Source organism: Apteryx rowi, unplaced genomic scaffold (genome assembly GCF_003343035.1).
Source record: "Apteryx rowi isolate R43461 unplaced genomic scaffold, aptRow1 scaffold_1050, whole genome shotgun sequence".
In the NCBI taxonomy this organism is placed as follows: Eukaryota; Metazoa; Chordata; class Aves; order Apterygiformes; family Apterygidae; genus Apteryx; species Apteryx rowi.
Genome location: NW_020447254.1, coordinates 155,418 through 179,771, shown reverse-complemented (window position 1 = coordinate 179,771; position 24,354 = coordinate 155,418). Strand labels below are relative to the sequence as shown.

General features: G+C 54.0%; 1 protein-coding gene across 4 annotated transcripts in view; it reads right to left on the bottom strand.

Moving 5' to 3' along the window:
• Positions 1-23,090, bottom strand: part of LOC112967597 (phosphofurin acidic cluster sorting protein 1-like) — a 25,504-nt gene extending 2,414 nt beyond the window's left edge. Inside the window, exons 1-19 of one of the 4 annotated variants that reach the window (XM_026068960.1) lie at positions 23,060-23,090; positions 20,719-20,806; positions 12,352-12,441; positions 11,973-12,098; positions 11,625-11,787; positions 11,384-11,475; positions 10,162-10,242; positions 9,210-9,269; positions 8,385-8,536; positions 3,842-3,935; positions 3,389-3,460; positions 2,985-3,106; positions 2,714-2,846; positions 2,487-2,591; positions 1,447-1,553; positions 953-1,107; positions 748-858; positions 559-661; positions 166-198 (exon numbers count right to left, since the gene is read on the bottom strand). In XM_026068960.1, coding sequence (XP_025924745.1) covers positions 166-198; positions 559-661; positions 748-858; positions 953-1,107; positions 1,447-1,553; positions 2,487-2,591; positions 2,714-2,846; positions 2,985-3,106; positions 3,389-3,460; positions 3,842-3,935; positions 8,385-8,536; positions 9,210-9,269; positions 10,162-10,242; positions 11,384-11,475; positions 11,625-11,787; positions 11,973-12,098; positions 12,352-12,441; positions 20,719-20,806; positions 23,060-23,073 — 1,901 coding nt within the window. In that variant the 5' untranslated portion in view covers positions 23,074-23,090. Of the gene's footprint in view, positions 1-165; positions 199-558; positions 662-747; positions 859-952; positions 1,108-1,446; positions 1,554-2,486; positions 2,592-2,713; positions 2,847-2,984; positions 3,107-3,388; positions 3,461-3,841; positions 3,936-8,384; positions 8,537-9,209; positions 9,270-10,161; positions 10,243-11,383; positions 11,476-11,624; positions 11,788-11,972; positions 12,099-12,351; positions 12,442-14,481; positions 14,560-20,718; positions 20,807-23,059 lie in introns of those variants that run through there. The other 3 variants (XM_026068936.1, XM_026068945.1, XM_026068952.1) reach the window with 3 other exon arrangements.
• Between the last annotated feature and the right edge of the window lie 1,264 nt (positions 23,091-24,354).

The following is a 24,354-nucleotide window of genomic DNA, read 5'->3' as shown; positions in this document are numbered from 1 at the left end:
CCCCCCAACCCCAGCACTGGGAGAGGGCTCGCATGCAGGAGTGCAGCCCGGCCCTACTTTGGGGCCACGGCTCCTCTGCACAGCGAGACGGATGGACGCACACTGGGGCAAGGGTGAGGCGGGGTGGGGGGGCCAGGCAGCGGCACAGCAAACACAAGCCAATACCTGATATAAAAATCAAAATAGAGACTTCTCTTCCTTGGGTGCCAGAAACCAAGAGAAGGGAGAGGTAAGAGTGCAGCTGGAACACGGTGTCCCCTGCCTCCCTGGCCCCCCCCCAACCCCGCCCGAGCCTCCTCGCTGCCCATGGCACGGTGTCAGCCTGCCTGTGGTCCCCAGCCCAGCCCAGGCACTCAGTCTCTGCTGGAGGGGCTGTGCACACCAAGGGGGTGGTGGCAGGGGGCAGCACTAGGGTGCTTCCTCCAGTGCCATGCCCCTCGGCGGGAGGGGCGGGGGGGGGAGGAACAAAGTGCAGCACAGGGCCTTGCTCAGCCTGTCTGCCTGCATCGCCCACCATGCAAGGTGGGAAAGGCCCCCCCCCCCCCAGGCCATACTCACCTCTTCTGCTTATATGTCAGCATGGCCTCAGAGATGGGGAGCTGGTGTGAGAAGCTGGCTCCAGCGATGAACTGGGCGACACGGCCCGCAATGTCCACCGTGTCTGTGGGCACAGAGCGCAGTGAGCAGTCTGCTGGCAGCCAGGCTTCCCCCAGGGCACTGCTGGCTCTGGCCTGCCCCGCTCCTCACCTGTGGTGGGTGGCTCAGCCCGGCTGAACAGCTCCCGCCAGGCCGTGTCCAGGAATAGGGTGCTGTATTTGTTATCTACCGAGGCCAGGTACTTAGCAAGGGGATGAGAACCTGTGGGTGAGAAGGGGCACATTGGCTCGTGCCTGGGGAGCCCAGGGCAGTGAGGACAGGACAACCCTGGGGCCAGGCTTGCAGTGGCACTCACCCAGTGGCACAAGGAGGAAGCGGAGGTAGTTGAGCCAGTCAGGCGTCTTGCTGGCCAGCTGCTCCACGAAGAAGCGGAGGACGACACTCAGGTAGCTCTGGTCCCCTGCCACGACTACCTTCACTGGGGGAGGCATGTGGGAGTTACAGTTACAGCTGCAAAAGGGAAAGAGAGAGGGAGAAAAAGCAAGAGAGGGAGGGGGAGAGAGAGAGAGAGAGAGAGAGAGAGACCCTGAGGGACTCACCGTGGCCCAGTGGGAGCCCTAGTGGCACACAGCAGCAGGAGGGCAGAGGCTGTGCCCTGTAAAGCCCAGCAGCACTCTTGCTGCTGATTTCCAGCTCGCTGAGCACCATGGTGGCCACAGTTGGTTCAGGAGTCTCCTGCCTTCCCCTCCTCTCAGTGCTGTGCCCACAGTCCTCGCCAGGAGTGACCCCATTCCCAGCCCTTCCCTGCAAACACAAGAAGCCACCAGGCTGGGCCCAAGCTGTACTCACTATCGCTGGATGCGGGCAACGGTGGTGTTGAAGGCTGCCTGGATGTCTGCCACGGAGCAGGTGGAGATGACCAGTTGCTTGTGGGCCTGGAGCTGCTCGCTCACGTACTGCCAACACAGAGAGCCAGGGCTGAGCTGGGCCACAGGCGCCCTCACAGGGTGCAGCCGTGACAGCCAGTGCCAGCCCACACCTGCCCTGGTCCCTGCAGATTGGGCACAGACTCCATCACCGCTCACGGAGGAGCCTTTTCTTGTGCTACAAACCCTGCCTTGATTTTCCAGCATTGTTTCTGAATGCCAAACATGGCTGCAGGATCCCAAGGGGGGGGAGGTGTCTCACCAGTGCTTTATAAAACTGCCATTTGCACAATTGCACACACATACATGGTCCTGCTCACTTTCAGCAGTTAGCTCCTCCGTGCATGGGGGAGACAGGTGCTTGCTGGGGGTTTTGGCCATCCTCATATGATCATGATGTTGATCAGTGTGAGCAGGGGGCCCAGAGGCCCCTGTGCTGACAACGCAGCTAGTGCTCAGTGGGAGAGGCAGGTTGCGCACTCCCAAAGTGGCATCTCTTCTGCTTCCCGAGGCCTGGTGCCAGCAGAGGGAGTCTTGAGCCTCTGCTAGGGCATCCAACATAGCTCTGACCAGTGTGGTCACTGGGATCCAGGACCAAGCAGTGGGGGTGCAAGGTGCAGCTTGCCAACTGGCTCTTCTGGGACTGCTGGCGGCAATGCGCTTCAGAGGATCCAGCAATGGTGGTGTGTGGCAGCCTGTTCCTCTCCTCCCATTTCCTTGCAGATGGGGAACCCTTGCTGTCAGCACAGCTGACGTCTTGACAATGGAGAAGACACACCAGCTGAACTCTTGTGCACACAGCTCAGCATTGTGCAAAGCCACTGTCTCCCCCAAGGAAGGGCCAGACACGGGCAGAAGAGGGCACCACCAAGCCTGGTCCATCTCCCAGACACCCTGCTGCAGCTTGGTCCCTCCTGGGATGCTGCTGACAGCTCACCCCCAGCCCCCTCTGTGCCTGCTCACCTGCCCTTGCCACTCGGAGATGTTCACCAGCACGATGCTCTCTGGGAGCTGCTCATCCGAGACCAGGATCTGGTTCAGCTGATCATAAACAGACTTGCGGGGCACCTACGACATCACCGCCACCAAGGTTAGCCCTGGCAGGCTGCCCCAGCCACTCTGCTCAGGCACAAGGCCTGGGGGAGTTGCAAGGGAAGCACCTCCGGGCAAGGTAGCTGCCAGGGCCTGACCTGGGCACTGTGCCACGAGTCAGGAGAGCTCTCGCTGTCCAGGCTGCTGGTGCGGCCACCCTGTCCCTTTGAGCTCTGTCGATCTTTCACAGAGGTGCTGCGGGGCCGCCACAGCTGCTTGCTCTCCGTCTTGCTGTGAGCGAAAAGCGGGAGAGGTGACACTTTGGGGGGGGGGGGGCAGCCCACCCCTGCCAGCCCGTCTACCCCAGGGAGCTACCACAAAAGCAGCTCTGCCCCCACAGCCCACACCTGGAGTGCGGAGCCCCCTTACCTGGGTGACACAGCACTGGGCAGCTCAGCTTTGGCTCCAGGGCCCAGCCTGTCCACACTGCCCTCCCATGCGGCAGCCTCCGGGGGGGCCAGCCGGGAACACGGCTCCTCTGTGGCCAGCTCCTGAGGGCCACACACAGTCATGTCACACACCTGCACTCCTGGGTGCCCCTGCCCAGGATAGGTCTGGTGGCCTTGCCAGGAGCTGAAGCCACAGGGCCTTGAGCAGGCTTGGCTGCATCTCCCGCAGACTCCTACGCCTCCTCCCACCCCTGCAGTGCTCCTGCCCCATCCACTTGTCTGCCCAGCTCTCCCCAGGCTGGTGGGCTCCCCTGGTGCCCCAGAAGCCAAGGTGGGGCCTGGGCAAGTTCCAACCATGCTCCATGCCCCACAGCCAGGACTCACCACTGCAGGGACCTCCATTCCTGGCTCCTCCTGCACGCGCAGCGCTCCTGGCTTCCACTTGTCTGTCTCGCCCTGGAGGACAGGGAGCAGGGTCAGAGCAGGACAATGCGCCCCAAGTGGGGTGGCTGCCGGGGACCCGTGCCCGCCAAGGAACCCGGCGCAGCCTCGCAGCACGCATGCTCCCATAGGAGAGCCTGGTGGCCCCCCGAGGCTGGCCCCGGAGGACGCCCCCCTGCCTTGTCAAGAAGGCTATCGCTACCTGCCTGTCTGTGCTGGGAAAAAGAAGAGGAAAGAATGGAAGGAGCAGCCCCAGGCTGGCACTGCCAAGAGGCCTGGTCTCAGAGGGAGCCTCAGGCACTTATGGGATGCTGGGCTGGACGGGGAAGGAAGGGGTTGAGAGGCGGTGGTGGCGGCGGCGGTGGTGGTGGTGGTGGTGGCGGCGGTGTAACTCACAGGGCTGCCCGACTCTCGCTCCTGCCCTTTCTGGCTGTGCAGACTGCCGATCTCAGTCTGGGAACCAGAATGAGAGACTCCCTCAAAGAAACGCCTGCAGAGAAACAGACAGACGGACGGACGGACAGACAGATGGGAGAGAAAAAGGCAGGAATAAGAGAGGAATGAAGTCACTGGGATCCCAGCAGGTCCCCTGCTGGCCTGTCCCAAGCAAAGAGCCCCATGGAGAGGCCTTCCACTGCAGCCCCCAAAGGGACACAGGGTTGGACATCCAAGTGCCCAAGTGACCCACAGCCCAGCAGGAGGCCTCCTGCCAGCCCCACACACCATGGCCCACCACAGCAGTACTGGATGCAGGGGCAGGATGGGGTCACACAAGCCAAACACGGCTAAACCGGTGACCCAGGTGAGCTGAAGGTAGGATCTCTGCCCCAGAGCCAGCAGCAGTTTCCCTCTCAGGTTATCCCTTGCCACTGCAAAACAGGGTGAGGAACCACTGTCCCAGCCAGGTAGCTGCCCATCTCACTGGTGTATGGCCTCTGCTAACACCACAACTTGAACATGCTGCTGAGCCTCTCTGCCCCCTCCGCGCCACCCTGGCTTCTGCAGACTGCCACTGCCACCTTCTCTCCTCTCCCTTTTCTGGGGAGGCTCCTTGCCTCCGACTGCTGCTGCTGCACACTTCCAGCAGCAGCACCACCCTCCCTTTTTGCTTTCTCCTTTCCCGCAGCTCTGAAGGCCACACAGTATTGCAGACAGAGCTGCACCTCAGGCAACACAGCAGCACAGAAATGTCCTGTTTTGTTCCCAAACATTCAAATTCGCCTTTGTTTTTTAAAGCTTTCTGAGCTGATGTTTTGGTAGAGCTGCACAGAGTAACCCCAAGGTCCTGCTCCCGAGTCGCAATGGTCAAGACAGGAACCCCCTTGGGGCAGCAGGACTGCCTCTGCCACCACAGCGAGAACTGACTGCTTCCACTGTTTTTTCACCTCTTTCCATCCATTATTTGTTCCCCAAGGACCCCTTCCACACCCTGCAGTTGGCTCAAAGATGAGTCTTTGGGAAACCAAGCAGGCTCTATCAGGTGGGTCTCGCCCGTCAGCTCTCCCAGGACCCTTTGCAGTGACTGCAGCAGGTCTGCAATGTGTGACTTCCCGTGGCAGAGCTAAACTGTCTTACACATTCACACACTAACTCCCAGGAAAATTTTCTCCTGATTTGCCTGGTGTGCAAATAGAGTTACTGGGTTGTAGCTTTCCCAGGACAGTCACAAATGTGGGAAATGGAGCAGTTCTTCTGCTAGGACTCTGTCACAGTTTCCATTCTTTTCTATTTTCTTCATCCAGACATATTTTCAGCTTTCTGCAGGATGCCTACAGACTTCTGAAGATCTTAGCTGCCCCTCTTAGTTTCTTTTTAACATGTTTCCTCATTTGTATAGCATGCTGTGCTGCCAGGCACAACAGTTTGTTGGACTCTTTGCTTTTACTGCTCCTACAAGGATGTTTCATCTCAGTAAATGATGGTCCCCACTGCAGAGCAGCTCCTCAGCAGCAGCGTTTATGCACTGGCTGGGGCAAGATTTTTCCCTCACTGGCTCCATAACCAGCTACTTCATGATGTATTTATTTACAGAAGCTACAGATTTAGAGTGAGCATTGCGCCCTGATGGGACATTTTCCCCAGGTCACACAGGGATAACTGAGGTTTTCACTTCTTACCGTATTTCTGCTCTCTCTGCCTCTCCAATCTCCTTTAGAGCATCTCAGGCACTGTCACCACCTTGTACAGTCATTATTCTACACTTGTTCTTTCCCAGCCAGCAATTTCAATCCATACAGGCTATGTTAAAAACTTAAGAGTCAAACCAGAGAAATATATTAACTTTTCCTTAATATATAGAACCCCTCACCCAGTGTCTCTCCTGCACTCCTTTGTACTGTCTCATTAATTCCACCAGAACATGACATACTCCTGGTGCCAACAGCACCTCCAAAAGCAGGTGTCTTGATCCTCTCCTTTTTCTTAGACATTGGATGCGTCTAGAAGAATGTGTACATTTAGTCTGGCTTCCAACACCCCATTTATATGGGGCTGTCTCCCCCTTCCCCCAGTGAAGCTGTGTCCATTTCTGCCCTCTCTCACTTGCGATTTGGAGTGTTTCATGTGTCATGCTGAGACCGGAGCTCTTCCACAATTCTCAGCTCCCCCTGTTCCACAGTTTAGGCTCTCCTGTAGCTGCATTTGAGTCTGAGGCTCAGCAGGTTCAGGTTTAGGTAAATCCCAGCCTTTCTGCACAGCCTCCCTCTATTCTAAATGCTTCCCCTGTTCACAGTGAATTAACCCCCTCTCCCCTATACCATTTTCACAGCTGCCAGTGGAGACATTTGCTCCCTCACCTCTGGTCTTTGATCAAAAGCCCTGATCTTTGAGGTATTACCTAACAGCTTCAGTTCTGGCTCCAGCTTTGTCCCTGCGCAGGAGCAGCCTACAGCTGCACAGTCTCCCTGGCCACTTGAAGGGATGGCTCTCTGCTCCGAAGGCTGCTGACCCATCCCAGAGCACTGGCCACTGCTCACCCTCAAGGACTACCTGAATGCCCTTACTCCACGGAGAGCTCCATGGTGTCTAGCAAGGCTGTCTATCTCAATAAAACAATCCAAAGTGAGGAGCACATCTTGAATTTACAGGCTAGGTTGGAAAGTCAACACCAACTTCCTTAGGCAGTCAGGGTGCGAAGGCTACGCAGGATATCAGGACTGTGCACTCTACGCTAAGGAACTTGGCACCTGGCTCCCACGTCTACCTGGAAGTACAGACTCAATGAATGAGAATTCAAGGGGATATACACATGCAATGCTGCCAGAAACTGAGACAACAGAGAACAAACCGAGCTAGGTACACTTTGTGAACAGGCTGAAAAGCAGCTCAGGGCCTAAGGGCAGGGCAAGCACCAATCAGCACTTCTCTAGAAGGTTTTCCCAGTGACCAGACATTTGCGGGTAGGAACCTGCAGAAACAGAGGGTGGGGGGGTCTTATATTTAAACACTCTCAATAGACCTTTCTCATAGTTTACATAGTTTTACACTGTTTACATATGTAAAACTAGGACTGGTTTTCCTCCCTCTGCATTTGTGTCCTATTTTTCTAGACTGAATTCCACCTGCTATTTTATTGCTCAGTGCTTCAGCATCATGGCTTCCTGCTGCAAGCGCCACCGGTGACCTCAGCCACCTTCCTGCTCCCACGTTCTCCTGGCTCCTACACAACCATGCTGAACAGGAAAGGCCTCACACACAATCCTTTGGGCTCCTTTGCTGACCTCTCTCCTCTACTGGAAACGACAGCTCACTTTTAACCTTCGCATCCTGAGCTTTAAACCATTATCTGTCTACACAAAGACCTTCCTCTTTCTTCCACAGCACCTTAGCTTCTTTAAAGCCTTTGGTGACAGACCATGTGAAACTCCTTTTGGAGATCCAAGCAGACCACTTAACCAGCTCTCCCTTGCTCACACACCTGCTGTCTCCTTCACAATGATTTGTGGGTTTGTGAGAGACATAAATTCTCTTTAGGTTCCTGTTTCCCTCCTAGTGCCCCGTGGGTCCACAAATCCAGCAGATTTCATTTCAAACAGTTTGCCTGGGGCAGATCAAGTCTACTATCCCCCCTCAGTACCTTCAGCAGGAATTCAGACTGATCCAGATTGTACTTAAATACCGAATTAGAGAAAAAAATAATAACAAAGAAGCTTGGCTTGGCTAGAAAGTCTCAGGGCACTGTGAGGCAGCCAAGTAGGAGACAATAAAGGGATATGCATTTGACTTCTCAAAAAAAGTTTTGGTGAGTTTCTCACAAAAGGACAGCATGGAAACAGAACAGCCATGAGCAGAGAGGCCAGGCAAACTCAGATCACGTGGGAGAAAAGCCTGGTTTCACTGCAGTATCCACTGGAGACCTCTGTGCCAAGGCAGCGGTGCTTGGCAGAACAAGTCAAGCCACTGGGCACCTTGGGAATGGGATGGGGGCACCACCGACTGTTGATAGTTGCATGTCTCCACACAGGATGGGAACACAGCATGCAGATCCTGCAGGGGCACAGGGACCAGCCCTAGCAGTCAGGGGACAAGGTGCTCAGAAGATGGGGATGCTTTGGTGTGGAGAGCCTGAGAAGGCCAGGACTGTTAGCAGAGAGGAAATGTGAGAGCTTGGAACATCAGCTCACTTAGATCAAGTAGATACTCTTCCAGCAGACCAGGAAGAGTATCAAATGGTGGACTGTGAGGAAATGAAATGAGACTAAATATGAGGAAATCCAATTTTAGTGGGGAGTTTTGAATTTTTTAAACAGAACAATGCAAGTGATCTGTGGCCTTGAGGTGAAGAGCTCAGTGGTGTCAACAGAGGATGGGATTGCTGATGGGGATGGAAGCAGAGATGGGATAGTGCCTGCATTAGCTCAAGCAAAAGACATGTGTTGGAAGACATTTCTCCAGGTTCTCTGGACTGTGCGGTTGGCCTGTGGCTCCCTGCAACACTTACCTCAGGGTGGGCTTGGGCGTGCTGTGCACACTCTCATTGTCCTCAATCTCTGGGCCGCTGTCACTGTTGTTGCATTCTTCCAGGCTGTCATAGAGCAAGCCCAGGTCTTCCTCTACCTCTTGGGTCTGGTCCACAGGGTCAGAGTCTAGGACCTGTGGTACCAACGCAGAGGAAAAGAAGAGTGATGGAGTCACCCTGCAACCCAGGCCAGGCAGGCACAGACTCCCTCCCAGCCCTGAGGGAGGCACTTCTCCCACCTCAGCTTCCCCCACCAGCACACAGAAAGCCAAATCCAGCCTGTGGAAGGAGCAGATGACATTGTCATTATGCCAAAGGAGGGTGCCATGAGCACAACGCATCAAGCATCCACTCTCACTGGAGTTAGGACAGCTGGGAGGACCTCTGCTGGCTGTGCTACAACTCAGTGCAGGCTCCCAGCCAAGGCCAGTTACCCCTAGACCTGTGTTAATGTCTGTCTTCAGTGCTGAACAGGATGAGTGCGGCCCTTGAAATGCCAGCTCCCTAGTGCAGAGCCAGTATCCCTTCTCCCTGGGCCCCTCTCCCCAGGCAGGCTTTCTTGGAAGGTGTTTTTGGTTTGAAAGTGAGGCTCAGAGCTGCCTTATCAAGGCCTTTGGAAAAGGCCAAATCTGTGCCATGTCACACATCACCTTTGGTGACAGGCTGTCAACAAGCACATCCCCTTTTCCAAGTATCCCTGAGCACCTGTGGCTCCTGCCCTGCACTCCCAGTGAGCTGAAACCAGCATCTGACACCTAAACATCTGCAGTTGATACTGGCAAGTGGGGCAGGGTTCCTGCTTCTTACCTCCTCTGTCACTTTAAACCTCTTAAGCAAAGCCACAAATTTCTGCTTGAAGTTTGGTTGCTGAAACAAAAAAAGGAGAGAAAAAAGATCACCAAAATTAACAAATCTAGTTGCAAGATGACTAATGCGCTACCCACAGCTGCCCTCTTTAACAAACTGCTGGCTCCTTTCTGAGCCCACAGCCCCCAGGTCAGCTATGATCTCCCTAGCTCCTTAAATTTGCTGTAGGAATTGGACTAGACCCAGGCTCTGCTGGAAACCACTGTATCTGAGCACGAGGGAGGGTGCAGGGACTCAGACTCTCTCTGCTGCAGTCTAGAATAGCACTTTCACTCCATTTAAATCCCCTTTCTCCCCAGACCATCTGGCTGAGGAAGGCTGTCTATAAGCAAGAAAAGGCTGGGAATGAACTCAGATCTGCCCAGGGATGTACAAGGCTGAGGGGGATGAGGACAAGAAGGTATTCAGAGACCAGGGGGCTGGTGGAGCAGCTCACCCCTTCTGTTGGCAGGCAAAAGGGCTGCTAATGGTTCAGCCTTCCTCATGCCTGCCTTCTGCTTCCTCAGGGAGGGAAAGAGGAGAGACCATGGCGCAGCAGCGAGTCAAAACCGTGTTGCACACAGAGCACCATCTACACAAAGTCAAACTAAACACAGTATGGGCCACGAACTGGGGCATGTCTTGAAGCATGTGCAGAACTGTGAGCAACCAGCTAACTCAGTAATGGCAGGAGGCTTGCCCCTTTTTCTGAGGGCCAAGGGCTCTGTCTCCCAGTCTGCTCCAGTGCCTGGTGGGACAAGTAAGGGCTCAGACCCTTAGGAGCTCCCCCCGCAAGTGGGAACGGGGTGGCAGTCTGCATCCCCCGCCTCCACTCCACCCTGCACTCCTTGCAAGAAGGGGAGGAAGTCAATCCCTTCCATCTCTTTGATCATGTTGGAAACGCTGATGTTACTCTGGTCATTGATGTGGTTCGGATCATTTTCCTCCTAGCCTTCTTGGTTTTTCTCAAGTCGTCCTCTTCATCAAACAGATCCTGCAGGAGAGAGGCCGCAGCACATTAGAGCCACTCAGAGTTCAGAGAGCAGCAACTCCTGGGAGTCCCCCAACCCCACATTTGCCCCCCATTTTGAAAAGGTTGGGGGGCTCACTCTGCTGCCAGAGTCTTACTGCTCACTTCCCCCACCTCTCTCCAAGCACCTCCTTCCCCCTCCTTAGCATCCTCCCACCAAAAACCTTCTTCCCCAGACCCCTCCAGGTAGACGTGTGCCACCAAGGTTCACAGGAGAGGCAGCAGCCTTCTGCACGCAGTTCTTACTATAACCTAAAACTCTTTCCCCACTCGCCAGCCTCCCCACAGCCCTTGTGTTGCTCTCCTGGTCTCCCCTTTCCAGGGTTACTTCAGAGAGCACAGAACTCTGTTGCACACAGCAACAACAGAGACAAGCCTTTGGGGCAGGAGGGGAAGCCAAGGACTCAGCCCAAGCCAAACAAGAAACCCGGGTCACACAAGAGTGTCCCTCCAGGGATCAGCCTCACTGATACACATAGCTCCCAGGGACATGGGGCCCTGACATGTTAGCCCAGCCTGATGGGACAGGTAACACAGAGTACCCTGAACAGACCAGATTTTGTCTCTGTGCCTGATTAATATGCTACCACAAGGCTTTTTTGACCTTAATTGTAGGCACCACAACAGGACAGCAAACTGCACGGGCACAACTCATCACAGGGCTGGGGTGGGTTTGCCACCTCTGACCATTTTCAGACCCAGCCTGTACCTCTTCCTAAAAGCTCTGCTCTCTCTCCAAGAGATGGCAGCTCAAGACAACCTCTGGTCTGTGCTCACAGGGAGACAGGAGAGAGAATCAGTGGTGCAAGGTGGAGGGGGCTCAGCAGCAGTTTTATGCTGCAGACGAGATCGCTCCAAGGACAGATGGGTGAGACCTAAAGGTCTTCCAAGTACACCACTGCTCTCCAGAGCCCCCTGCCCCACCATGGGTCCGACAGCAGGTCCATCCTTCCTACTGTTAGATATTGTGGTTTTCTGTTTCCTGAAACCACAACAAACATTTACACAGGAGATGAGAGGGCTCGGGGTGATGGAAACCCTCAATCCCTACTCCCTACCCCAGAGATGGGGCCAGGGCATGAGCCACCCTGCCAGGACCCCTTACCTGGCCCTGTACAGCATCATCGCTGGCTTCCTGCTCTGAGGAGAAGCTGTCATCCTCTTCTTCAGAGTAGTTATCGATGTCTGGGGAGCGATCTGAAAACAGACAGTGCAGCGTTTCCCTGGACTGACACCTGGCTCCAGAGAAATGCTCAGCATTGCTGGCAGGTGCTTGGAGACACACTCCAGCACCCATGTCTTGCCCCAAACATTTGCCCACAAGTCTGTGTTGAACATTAATGCACCTGAAGCTTTGATCTTAGGGCCTGAGGGGACGCTCCCATCCTCATGGTCAATGGGCTGGCTGGACAAAGAGTAGATGCTGATTTCAGCCACCCGGATGTTCACGTCTTTCATGTTGCTGTGGAGGCCCAGCAGCTGCCCTCCATCCGTTGGGTGCTGCATCACCTGGGCAGAGAGACAAGCCTTCTGCCAGGGTGACACGGTGGTGGCTATCAGCCCATCCCCTCAGCCTCACAGCTGACTGACAAGCCAGAGGACTCACAGCACTGGGTGCCCACCAGCCCAGCAGCCCCTGGCCGGCCCAGCTCCCTTCCCAGCACTGGCACAGGGAGGCCAAACCAGCCCCTTACCTCGGCCATGTTAATGATGCCTACTGCAAGGGTCTTGTAGCCCAGAATTGTGCGGTTCTTGTATCTCTTCCTCCGCTGCAGCATGATCTGCAGTTTATTGCCATCTCTCTTGAGGAAGTGTGGGTACTGGGGAAGGAAAGCACAGGGAGATGGAAGCACATGGGACTCTTCCTCAGGGTCAATAGACAGAAGGGTCTGACCTGCTGACCTTTGAAGCGTGCCTCAAAGGGCACCGACACTCCACATCCTCCTCCAAGTCCAAGTTGCCCAGCAAAACAACCCCCTAAAGCACCTGCAGCAGCTGACCAGCAGCAGGTCTCTTCGCTGTTATGATCTGAGCAATGCCAGCAAGCCAGGGGAATGGGGCATTGCAAGATACCTGCAGGGAGAACGTCAGCTCCAGCTCAGTCTCCATCAGGCCACCCGGTGGGAGGACGTATTCATTGGATCTCAGAACTCGCTTCGAACCCTGCGACAAGATTAGGAGATGCATGCAGCTAAGCCAGAGCATCTCGGCCACAGACTCGGCTGCACAGCACACAAAGCAAATGGTGTCCACAGTCCACAGGAAAGAGCTAGTGCCTTGGTTCAGCCCTGTTTCATCTCGCAGAGCCACCTTACACACACCAGTCAGCTCCACAAAAGCCTGTGGTTTCTCCTGAGCTGCTGAAGACCTCTTCTCCCTGCCCATCTGCAAGGGAGCATTTGCTAGTCCCAAGCCTGCTCTGCTTCATCCAGTTCCTCATACCCAGGACATGAAGACACTGTTGAGAGGGACAACATTGGGGCCAGAACGCATCGAGGGAGCCAAGAGGACAGTGCCAGCAGAGGAAGGAGAGGGTGCTAACACACAGCCCAGCCAGGAAAGGCATGGGTCCTGCAGCATATCTCCTGCTCCACAGCAAATGGGCCCAGTGCAGGCCCCGGCCCAAGTGCAGCTGGCAGGATGGGCACTGCAGGCCCAGGGTGTGATGCCCTAGGGCTCCCCCTGCTTGCCCAACTGGTCTTGCAGAAAACTGTTCCTAGTTTCACAGAACCACAGAATGGTTGAGGTTGGAAGGGACCTCTGGAAATCATCTACTCCAATCTCTCCGCTCAAGCAGGGTCACCTAGAGCATGTTGCCCAGGACCATATCCAGACAGCTTTTGAGTATCTCCAAGAATGGTGACTCCACAACCTCCCTGGGCAACCTGTTCCAGTGCTCTGTCACCCTCACAGTAAAAAAGTTTTTCCTCATGTTCAGATGGAACTTCCTGTGTTTCAGTTTGTGCCTGTTGCCTCCCATCCTGTCACTGGGCACCACTGAGAACAGTCTAGCCCCATCCTCTTTACACCTTCCCTTCAGATATTTATAAACATTGATAAGATCCCCCTGGAGTCTTCCCTTCTCCAGGCTGAACAGTCCCAGCTTGCTCAGCCTTTCCTCATATGAGAGATGCTCCAGTACCTTCATCAATCATCTTCATAGCCCTCCGCTGGACTTGCTTCAGTAGCTCCATGTCTCTCTTGTATTGGAGAGCCCAAAACTGGACACAGCACTCCAGGTGTGGCCTCACCAGGGCTGAGTAGAGGGCAAGGATCACCTCCCTCCACCTGCTGGCAACGCTCTGTCTAATGCACCCCAGGATACCATTGGCCTTCTTGGCCACAAGGGCATATTGCTGGCTCATGGTCAATTTGTTGTCCACCAGGACTCCCAGGTCCTTCTCTGCAGAGCTGCTTTCCAGCAGGTCAGTCCCCAGCCTGTATTGGTGCATGGAGTTATTCCTCCCTAGATGCAGGACTTTGCACTTTCCTTTACTGAACTTCATGAGGTTTATTCTTCCTTGGGCAAGAGTTCTTAGCTGTCCACACACACAAAAGTTTCCCTGCCTTGGGAAGGCAGGAAGAGAGGCACTCTATCCACATGGCTTGTCCTTATACTTTTCCCTTTTCTTCTGTCCTATCTTTACTATCTCTCTCTATGGCTTCACTGTTGACCCAGAGAAACTCAGTGATTTGGGGGATGAAGAATGCTGTCTGTGTGCACCAGACCCTCTTGGTCACAGGACAGCACAACTCAGGGACTCATCAACAGGCCCAGGCCCACCAGCTGTGTCCCTGGAGGGCTGTGGGAACAGCTCCAAGTATAAGGCGCTCTCTCCTGCATCCCCAGACCTGGGCCAGGAAGCCAACACACTGGACTAGGGAGGCCATGGGGTAGTCCAGTACAGCAGTTCTTGCAAATCAGTTATCACTGCTTTTCAGAGCACTCCTTAATTTAAGCTGTGGGCAAGTGAGCAGATGGGTCAAAGCTAAGTGAATAGATGCAGGCGTCCAAAGGAACAGAATCCCTCTCCATATATCCAACTGTCTTCCAGGATTCCACTGCATCCCCACACCCTTCCCAGTCTGATCCTGACAGATGCCACGGCCAGCAGGATCCCAAGTCGGCCGTGACCAGAGATTCTCCAGTGGCTTAGCTGATTCCTAGATAAATAAGAAGTTAGAGCCTCCAGCTCCTCTTACCTCCTCTGTGAGTGGCACAAGAAGCTGTGCCATGGGCTAGCAGGTGGCAGAGAAACAGAGACCGCAGTTATATCCCTGCAGCAAGTAAGGAGGAAGGCAATGGGCAAAGGCATGTTTCACCCACCCAGCAAGCACCCAGGAAGCTCTGCTGATGGGGACTTCAGCAGGGACCAGTAAGCCCAGGTGGCTCAGGTTGAAGGCCTTTGTTGCACCTCCATTGCTGGTGTTACTCAGGCTAGCAAGGAAAAAAACCTATAGAGGGGAGAAAAGAAAGGCCTACCTGCAGTGATTCCTGCAGTGATGCAGCATTACAGTTCTCACCGATACCATAGCAAAGACAAGCTCTAAAGAAACTCTTTGGTTCCCCAGAGGCCCAGTCTGAGCCATCTGCAACACCATCCCCAGTGACTGTCCCAGGAGTGAGGCTTTCCCCATGCAAGGGCTTCCTAAACCTGAAGAGTGGAAGGGGATCTGATCCCCATCACCATCTGTGAGCTCTTCTTTAATAAGAGATGCCATCCAAGCCAAGAACACACTGGCTCTCCATTCCTGAGCTCTTCTTTAACAAGAGATCATAGGTGGTCATTACTACAATAACCATTTACTTCGGCACATTTAATATTTGCTGCTTGTTGCAGAGAGACTTTCCCCCAAAGATTCAGTCTTTCATCAAACCACACATACTGGTGCAGTTATTCTTCCCAAAGATGTTATTTCTGGGAACAGAGTAGAGCAAGGGAAGGCTGAAGACAGCCTGTGTTGTGTGTTCAGTGCATGAAGGTTTCACGAATGCTGCAACCCTGCCCGTGACCGTCATTTGCCACTATGGGAGTAACACACCCAGCTCCACCCCTAGGCTTTGCTCCTTAGTGAAACACCGATGTGCACCCACACAGCATTGCAAGGGCTGGGACGAAGACTGGTTCATTATCACAGTGGGGGAGTGGGGAGAAGGGAACAGTAGTGGTGCCTTGAGATCCCTAAACTGCAGCACTTTTTAGGTCTGGGCCAGTTCTTTATGGGTGCAATGACCTGGCATGCTGAACCGTGGCTGAGACCATGTCCTGTGAGATACCAGGCCTGTATGGTCACACAAAGAAAGAGAGATAACAATATCAAAGCCCAGTCAGAGGGCCAGCTCCTCAGGCACCCTGGAGCATAGCGCTGAGCACATGGGGCAGAAAAGGAGCTGGATATTGCACTGCAAATGCATGAGGCTCAGCAAGGCAGAGCCACTACCTAAAACTCGTGCTCAGCCTGCAAGGCACCCTACATTTCATGAAACAAATGGCACTTACTCCTCTGGTAGGGAGCAGCGATCACCTTGAGGAGCACACAACCACCCAGCAGAAACCAGCTTTGCCACAATTAAACAGATTAGAAACTAGCACCTGGGGGCTGCTACCTGGCTATCAGCAATGGGGAATTAAGAAGCATATGGGGTTTCTAGTGGGGCTCACACAAATCTTGGAAAGTTCAACAAAGACAAAAGCAAAGTCCTGCCCCAGGAGGGAATAACTCCAGGCAACAGGACAGGCTCGGGGACAGCTCTGCAGAAAGGGACTGGGGGATCCTGGGGCACAGCAAGTTGCCCCTATGGCAGCAGTGTGCCCTTCATGCTGCAGCAATGACACCAACCACAGCCCAGGCTGTGTTAGCAAGTGTGTAGGCAGCAGGACAGAAAAGGGATTTCTCCTCTCTGTTCAGCACTGATGACACCACAGCTGGATACTGGGACTAGTTTGGGCTCCCCAGTACAAGAAAGACATTGACAGACTGGAGTAAGTCCAACAGAAGTCACCAGGGTCTGGAGCACAGGAAGTACAAGCAGAGGTTGAGAGAGCTGGGTTTGTTCAGCTGGAAAGAGAGAAGGTAAAGGGGGATTTTATTGCTGTCTACAGCTGCTTCATAGGAGAGTGCAGAGAAGACAGAACTTGACTCCTCTCAGAGGTGCACAGGGACAGGGTGAGAGGCAATGGGGACAAACTGGAACATGGGAAATATCCATTAGATACTGGGAATGTTTTGTTTTGTTTTTTCCCATGGGGGCAGTCAAATCCTAGGGCAGAACCCAGAGAGGCTGAGAGATCTCCATCCTTAGAGATATTCCACCATCAACTGGACACAGCCCTGAGCACCGGATGTAGCTCAGCTGTTCTGCAGTTTGAGTAATGTCAGGCAGAACTGATTTCTCAGCACAACACTTAAATATCACCACCAATACAACAGGAAAACTTAAGTATCAGACTGTTACAGTGAAGATCACAGATGACAAAGACTGTCAAGAAAGTGAAAAGCAATAGGGAGAGGTTCTGGTCACAGACCTTCACTATCTAATAGACTGAAAATGTATATGGGCTTTCACTACCATCCTCAGGTCCACGACTCCCAAGCCCCAGTTTGCAGGACAGGGTATGGCTGCAGAAGGACTGCGCTCTGGCCGAGGGAAATGCCCAGCTGCCCCACACCTGGAGGCAAGGCCAGAACACAAAGCCCTGGACCCCTGCTCCAAGCCCTGGAGCCCAGGCTGGGGCCTGCATGTTGACTGAACCAGGAGAGCTTTGCCCTTGCCCACTGAAGGCAGAAGAGCAAGACAGGACAGAGCAGAAAGCAGAAAGCAGAAAGCAGAGCAGAGGGAGAGGTCCCTGAAGCAGGAGGGTCTGTGCCAGTCCTGAGCTTGGTCCAAGGTGGATGGGGAGCCCAGGGAGTTGGAACAGATGTCTCACTGTAAATGTCCCTGTAGTGAGTCCTGCTTGCAGGCCAGCTAACACCACTGGACAAGGAGATGTGAGGGACTGTTACTGCCAAACTGATACTGAGCACAGGCTGATATGGGTGCTGGGAGGACACTGGCCAAGCTAGATCAAGACCAGCAGCATCCTCAGAGACCATGAGAAAAGTCAGACCCAGAATGCAGGGCTGAAGCAAGAACAGGCTCCTCCTCAACTTCACATCTGGAGACCAGGCCAAGACAGACAGCAAAGCACAGCCCAGAATTCAGCTAAAGGAGCATTTGGGGAGAAAACAGCTCATTAAATACCATCAACAAATTCAGTTAATTAGGGGGTAGCTGGGATTGCTCAGGCAGGAGTGAAAAACGCTGCAAGTGGTTGCAGAAAGATTAGAAACAAAGCATGAGCGAGGTGTAGACAGAAGACCCTGAGAGTACTTTCCAAGTATGGCAAGGAATGAAAAACCCAACTCCCTGCAGGGCATAGGGTCTGGGCAGAAGGCAGGCCTGGCAGAGGCAAGCAAGCTTCTCAGCTGCCTGGAGCCAAGGCTTGGCCCACCTTGTAGCACAGGCTTTGGTCCACCACGCAGGGGCTGCTGGCATCATCCCTCCTCTGCTGTGCCAAGGGCTGAACCTGAGTCACCAGCCACATCCCTGCAAGCAGTTGCCAGGGGGCCCGCATCCCTTCCATGGCACCCATTATGGGTAAACCGTAAACACAGTTAAGCAGCCAAGACCATTTTCTGCACCTTTATGGAGCTGAAGCAGGCACATCTGGGTCTCTTAATGCCATGCTGAACTGTACACAGTAGGAAACGCTCTATGACGTCTCCAAGCTGTTAAAACAAATAACAAGGGGTAAAGGTTTGAAAAACCTCTCAAAGGGATGTGAGAGTAAGTTCTCTTTTCACAGTAGTCTGGAGTTTATCTCACTGGAAGTCACTGACTTAGGACATCAAGTATTCAAATCACCTCTGGGAAATGGGACCAAGGCATATAAAAAATTTTCTCCTTGATGAATAACTATGTTCAGTAGACATAAAAATCTTCCCTTAACCCTTTGTCAGAGGTCTCCTTGGATGAAGGAGCAGATGACAGCACATATAACATTTGGAAGCTGTCCTTTAAGACCAAAGGGCACAATCGCTGTGAGAAGGAGCGTAGATATTCTAGACAGGCTTACGCTATCCTTTGGGTCGCATACATTCATCTAGTGGATTGTCTCCAGCCCTAGGGTTGTCGCCCTCGTGCAAGTTCCACCATCAGGCAGAGTCAGAGCTCTGTCTCCGTGCAATCTGCCCTTCAGAGCAGCAATTTCCCAAAAGGCCTTACCTCAGCCCAGCAAAGCCACTACTGAAACAAGAGAAAAACCTAGCTGCCCTTTCTGCTAGGCCCCAGCTGCCTCCTTGGGAACTTGCAAGTCCTCCACAAATTACATGCATCTTCTGTTTCCATCCAAAAGATGGAGATGGCAACACTCACCAGACAGCCTTCAAACAACTTCTTGCTAGCATGACTCATCCGTTACCAAGGAGAGGCACAAGAGGGATGGATCCATCTGAGGCTATTCTGTAGGAAGCCTGTGCCGATGCTGCCTACAGCTCCCATCTGCCTTCCAGGAGGGCTCGGCAGTCCCCAACTCTGCCGAAGCAGCCAGTGAGGCAGGCAGAAGCAGATCAGGGAGGCACACAAGTCCACCCCGCTCCCGCGATGAGTGTTGAGCCACAGAGTGGTGTGGGGAGAAGCCTTCTCCTCCGGTTTCCTTCAGCTTTGCAGGGAGCCTATGCCTGCAGGCGGCCGTAGGCACATGGCCACACAGAGAGGAGGTGAGCATGTTCGAGCCAAGGCCCTCATCCGAATGCAGCCTTGGTTACTTGGCAGGAAAGCAGCTCCAAACGGAGGAGCCCACGTGGTCTCAAACAGTCACTGCTGAGGCCTGTTAACCTCCTGTGCCAGCAGGATACAGGGTCAGGCCCATGGCAGGAACAGGGGAATCTGTCTGAAAGAGCTGGTGTCCTGCTGAGCAGCCTCTTCCACAGTCTCACATTTGCAGTGTCTGAGGGAGGATGCAGCTGAGGACACACAGGCACAGCATATGCCAGCCCCAACATAACAGGTGGCTGCACAGGAGCCCCAGGGGAGGAAGAGGAGCACAGACAGCCTGGGCAGCTAGTGCAGGAGGTAACAGGAATAGAGAAGCAGCCCAGCCCTCCTGGCTACATGGAGGCCACCCAGCTGGTTTCTGGCCCCCACCCTCGGCTGTCAGCACCTGTAGCCCAGCCTCTATTACTCCCTCGTTTCTAGGGGTCAGCAGCTCTCTCCTGCCCAGGTTGTTTCCTCAGTAATGCCTATGTCAGAGGGGCAGGGGTCTCGGGGGGCACAGCCCAGTGCTTTCAGCTCTCCTGAATGACACCATATATAGTGATGGAAAGGCCTGACTAGCAGCATGTGGACCACAGGGTCCTGCTCCTTTTCTCCCTCCAAGCCCCACATTTTTCACATTTCACTTCCAGACTCTCCTAGGCCAGTGAACCAGGTCTGCCATGAAGGCAAATGCCAGCTCCCAGAACTCCATTAACACAGCAGCTTCCAGCGCTAATCCAGGATTTAGCTTCTAATGTGTGTGGCACAAAGAGCTCTGCAGGAGCGCAAAGCTGCTGAGCTCCCACCCCACGGTGTTTTCAATGGGATCAGCAGCTTTTCCGCCAGCTGACAAGAACGAAGAAAGGGCACTGGCACTCCAGCTGGGCAAGCGGAGACACGGCAGGGACAGCGCATTCAGGAGGCATCTTGCTTCCTTGCTGTATGCTGGCAGACGGAGAGGACGTGCCCGTATCCACAGGGGTCATCTCTTCCCCACTGCCAGCGGAAGGGAGGGAGGAGGCAGGAGGGGGGGCAAAGAGCCTCTCCCCTTGGTGACAAAGCTCTTTCCTTTCCCCTCTGCCTGGCACCAAATGGAGGTGCCTTGCCAGGCCAGGGCACACAGAGAAAGGGAAGGGACAGCAGAGGCAAAGGTAAGATCACACAGGGTGCAAATGTCAGCAGAAGTCACCCACTGAGGCACCCAATCCCCACACAGCCCTGCCACCCTCCCTGCTTCCCACCCTTCAACGGTGGACTCACCAGGGAGGGCATGCAGACAGAGGACACTGCCAGAAATCATCAGGTGCTGAGTCTGGCCAAGGGGTTGGGAGCAAGATGGGTAGGGGCTGCTGAGCTCCCAGCAGCAGCTCCAGAGGCAGAAGCTGGCTGAGGCACACAGGGCAGCAGGGAACACTGTCCTGTAGCAGAGGCCTAACCAGACATCCCTGCTGCCAGCCGGTACCAGGCGGCTGCTGCTAGTCCCGGGGCATCACTCCCACCTGCCTTGGAGCCCAAACCCCGCTAAGGGTGCCAGCTGACACAGGGACTGGCACAAGGCAAGGTGTGCACAGGCCAGCACATCCTCACAGAGGGCACAAAGACGGGCTTGCTGCCATGGGACAGTGGCAAGGAGAGGAGCCTACCTGGATCTTCACAGCGATGAGCACGGAGCTCAGCTCTTTGTCCAGCTCTTTCAGCACTGTGAGCTTCTTCAGGCGCAGACTGCAGAGCCTGTAAGACAGAGAGAAGGGGATGCATTCAGGCACCACCATCCCTGGGGCCCTGCCACATGGTACCCGGCACTCAGAAGACAGCCTGACTGCTCAGCCCAGCCGTGGACACAAGCTCGGCCAAGCAATGCTGGCATTCACACGCCACCGAGGCAGTCCATCGGGGAAAAAAAAAGGAAGGAAGGAAAATTAACAGAGCTAAAGCAGGCTTAAGGGATTAGCATACAACAGGAAGTCCAACAGCAGGCCATGTGGTGGAGAGATCCCTTCCCAAGTAGGGCTGTTGCCAGCTCTGCTTAAATCTACCTTGGTCACAAGTGCTGTTTATTTATAAACCAAAGCACTTAAATCCACTCTTATCCTGCGACTTAGTTAGGGAAAACGTTCCCATGCAGACACGATAACTCAGCTCATCCCTTGCACAGCACCACACAGAGCTGGCAGGGGGAGCTGTAAGGCAGCAGCCCCATGGGAAGCATCCTGCAACTGCAGGTCCGGGAGGCTGGGTGCAGCGGGCAGCACGGCCAGGAAAAACCCACCGAGCAGCCCGAGGCATAAGGAGAAGAGCTGCATTTGCCGCTCGAAGGGCAAGGTGGTGCCCACGAGCACCAGGATGGCCAGGCGCCCTGACCTCCTGCCTAGGAGCCCACAGCAGGATTCCCATGGAGACCATTTCAGAAGATCAACACGTCCTAGACCACAGGCTGGATGCACTTTTACAGAGAGCCACACCAGCACTCCCAGCTCAGTGTCTGCACCGCTGCAGCCCAGAGCCTTCTGCTGACACGTGTGCTGCACCCAAGGTTTCAGCCACACTTCGTGGAAAACAGACGGGCCACAACTGAATACCCCTGCCTGACACATTGTGCTCTCCAAGGGCCAAATCTACCAACCCACATTCTTTTTTTTTTTTTCCCAGGAGAAAATCTGCTTTCGCCATGCTAGCATATAGCAACAATGCAGAGCAGCCCAGAGGTGGAACGATACCTGAGCTGGGAAAAGGAAAGACTGGCAGCCATACAGCAGGGCAGGTTTACGGGCTCTGCAAGGACTCACCTCCCACCACATCCCTGTCTTCCTATCCAGAATGATTTTAGCTTGCAGAGGTTCGCTGTGACTGCAGCTCTGCTGTTCCATCCGTGCTTAGATGGCAGGGCATGGCAGGGATCAGAAACTGGGGAGCCGGGAGCACAAGCAAGCTCTGCACATCTCTCTGCCGCTCTCTGTCACAGGCTGGACGGCTTGAGATGAAGCCCAGATTTAGCCCCCTGTGCCCCACCACTGCACTCGGTGATCCCATCTCTGCCCACCCTTCCCCTTCGGGCGCCTGCCTGAAGGATGGGAGGAGCCCCATCATCTAGGGCAGGCTCCCTGCTCCCCAGGCATACTTCGGCATGGTTAGGAGCAAGATGCAGGGAGCCTGGCCAAAGAAAACTAGGCCAGCTCTAGGACAGAGCTGAGCACCTGCCAGAAAGACCAGGGACAACAGCGACACCAGCCACGCACCGGTTCCTAGGAGGACTGCCCTGAGATAGTGCTCTCTTTGAATGCAGCCTCTGATCTGAGGGCGGTGGAGACTACAGACAAGCAACAACTTCATCCAATGACCAAGACTTTATTTTCAAACACCCAATCTGATCACTTGCAATTGCAGTGAAGCACGACCGTCCCAGGTTGCCAGAGGGTAATGACATCTTCCGAGTGGCGTTGGCTCCTTTACAATTGCAGTTTTTGCTGCTGGGCCCAGGCATTAAATTTGCTTATTAATCCTGACTTGTACGCTCACTGCTTTAATGGTTTCTGAGCATCTTTAAGAAAAAGACAGATGCAAACTGCTTGGCTAAGTCCTGAAGAGACTTGACCTTTGAAAGTGATGCTGTTGGGCAGTAACAAGGCAAACAGCAGCAAAACAAACCTTACCAGGAGCAAAGGATGAGCTCAAATCCACTCAGCTCTGTTTGGCATGTCACACAGGGTGCAAATGAACTGGAGCAGGGCTCAGCTGAACACACTCTGCAAAAAGCCAACCCATTTGGTTGGATGGGCTTGTCAGGCAGCTTTGCCCTTGACAATGCGGGGGAGAAGGGTTTTCCTGAGCCTATCTGCACCTTGGCAGTGCATTGTTGGGAGACGAATCTCACTGCCCATGAGCTGAGCCTGCCAGCACAGCAAAGGGACCCGCAAACAGCACTTCCCAACCTCTAAAGCTCTAAGACTCAGTTCCCTCAGCATGAAGCCAGAGTGGGTTCCCTACCTCATTTGAAGCATTTGAGATCAGAGCCAAGGAAGGAAGAGCAGTAAGGATAAACAGGCATCTCCAAATGGATGATTTTGTCTTGCCGGCAGAGAGTCCATCCCGACAGGGGGAACAGAAGCAGTTGCTGAGAGGTGCAGACCCCAAAGGTAAAAGCTGCGGGATAGAGGCAGGAAGTAGCCGAGAGGAGGCTTGCCACAAGTGCGACACATGTGCAGGATGCCCTGTAAGCCCCAGGAAAAGGCTGCCTTGCACACTGTTAAGAGATCAAGTGGCAAATCAGGGCCACTGCCAAGTGACACCCAGTTACCAGCAAAAATTCCCCAGCAGTCTCTGTGCTCTGAGACCAGACAACTCAATTTTGGGGCATTTTCTTGTAACACCTGTATTGTAACAAAACGGCAGCAATGGGGAAGCGATTTACCTGCTCTGCTGGGCAGCCATCTCCTAATCAGTGATCATGAGATGCCCTCCCAGATCTGGGAGGCGAACGGCCCCCAGTGCCATCAGGGAGCAGCGGCCACAGTGAGAGGCAGGTCCCAGGAATCAAACAGCCTGTCCTCCCCTTTCACAGGCTCATATCTGTCTGTCGGCACTGCCTGAACTCCAGCTGCTCTCCCCAGCTAGCCGGGGTACACGGCCCTCCTGTCCTGCCGACCACTTTGTCTTGGCCAACGGTTTACTGCCTTTCTCAAGCATCAGTTATCCCGCTCCCCCAGTAAAGTGAGGAATAACTGACTGATATGAGGAGGAGGTAACTGTTATTCTCTCCCCTTTCTTATCAATCAGGATCATCAAAATAAAGACTAAAAGAATTGACCTGTTCTTGTACTAGGGAAAAACTTGCAGAGAGGCTAAGGTTAGCTAACATCATTCACTAATCAGTGCCAGCCTTGGCTTTCCCTGGTCTAGATGAGTCACAGGGAGGAATGAGGCTTGAACGCGCAAGTCAAGGACAGTATATCTACTCAAATCTTCCCTACAGCACTGATCTAGTTGTGGTAGCTACCTGCATAGTAAAGCTATCCCCAAAGATTAAAACTTCCATAAAGACATCCAGTCTTAATTTGGGGTTATTGAAGTATAAAAAGCCCATCAGCCAGCTGTTCTCCTCTATCTCTGATAAGGCACTTTAAAGCTCCTTTCATCTCCTCCTTTCTATCCCTCTCCAGTTTCAATATCTCTTTTACATACTGGGGGACCTTGCACTCTGCTCCTGGTCCTTCCCACGCTAAATGCCAAAAGGTAGTCATCTCCTTCCACCCTCTGCTCTTCCCTCCCTGCAGCACCCAAAG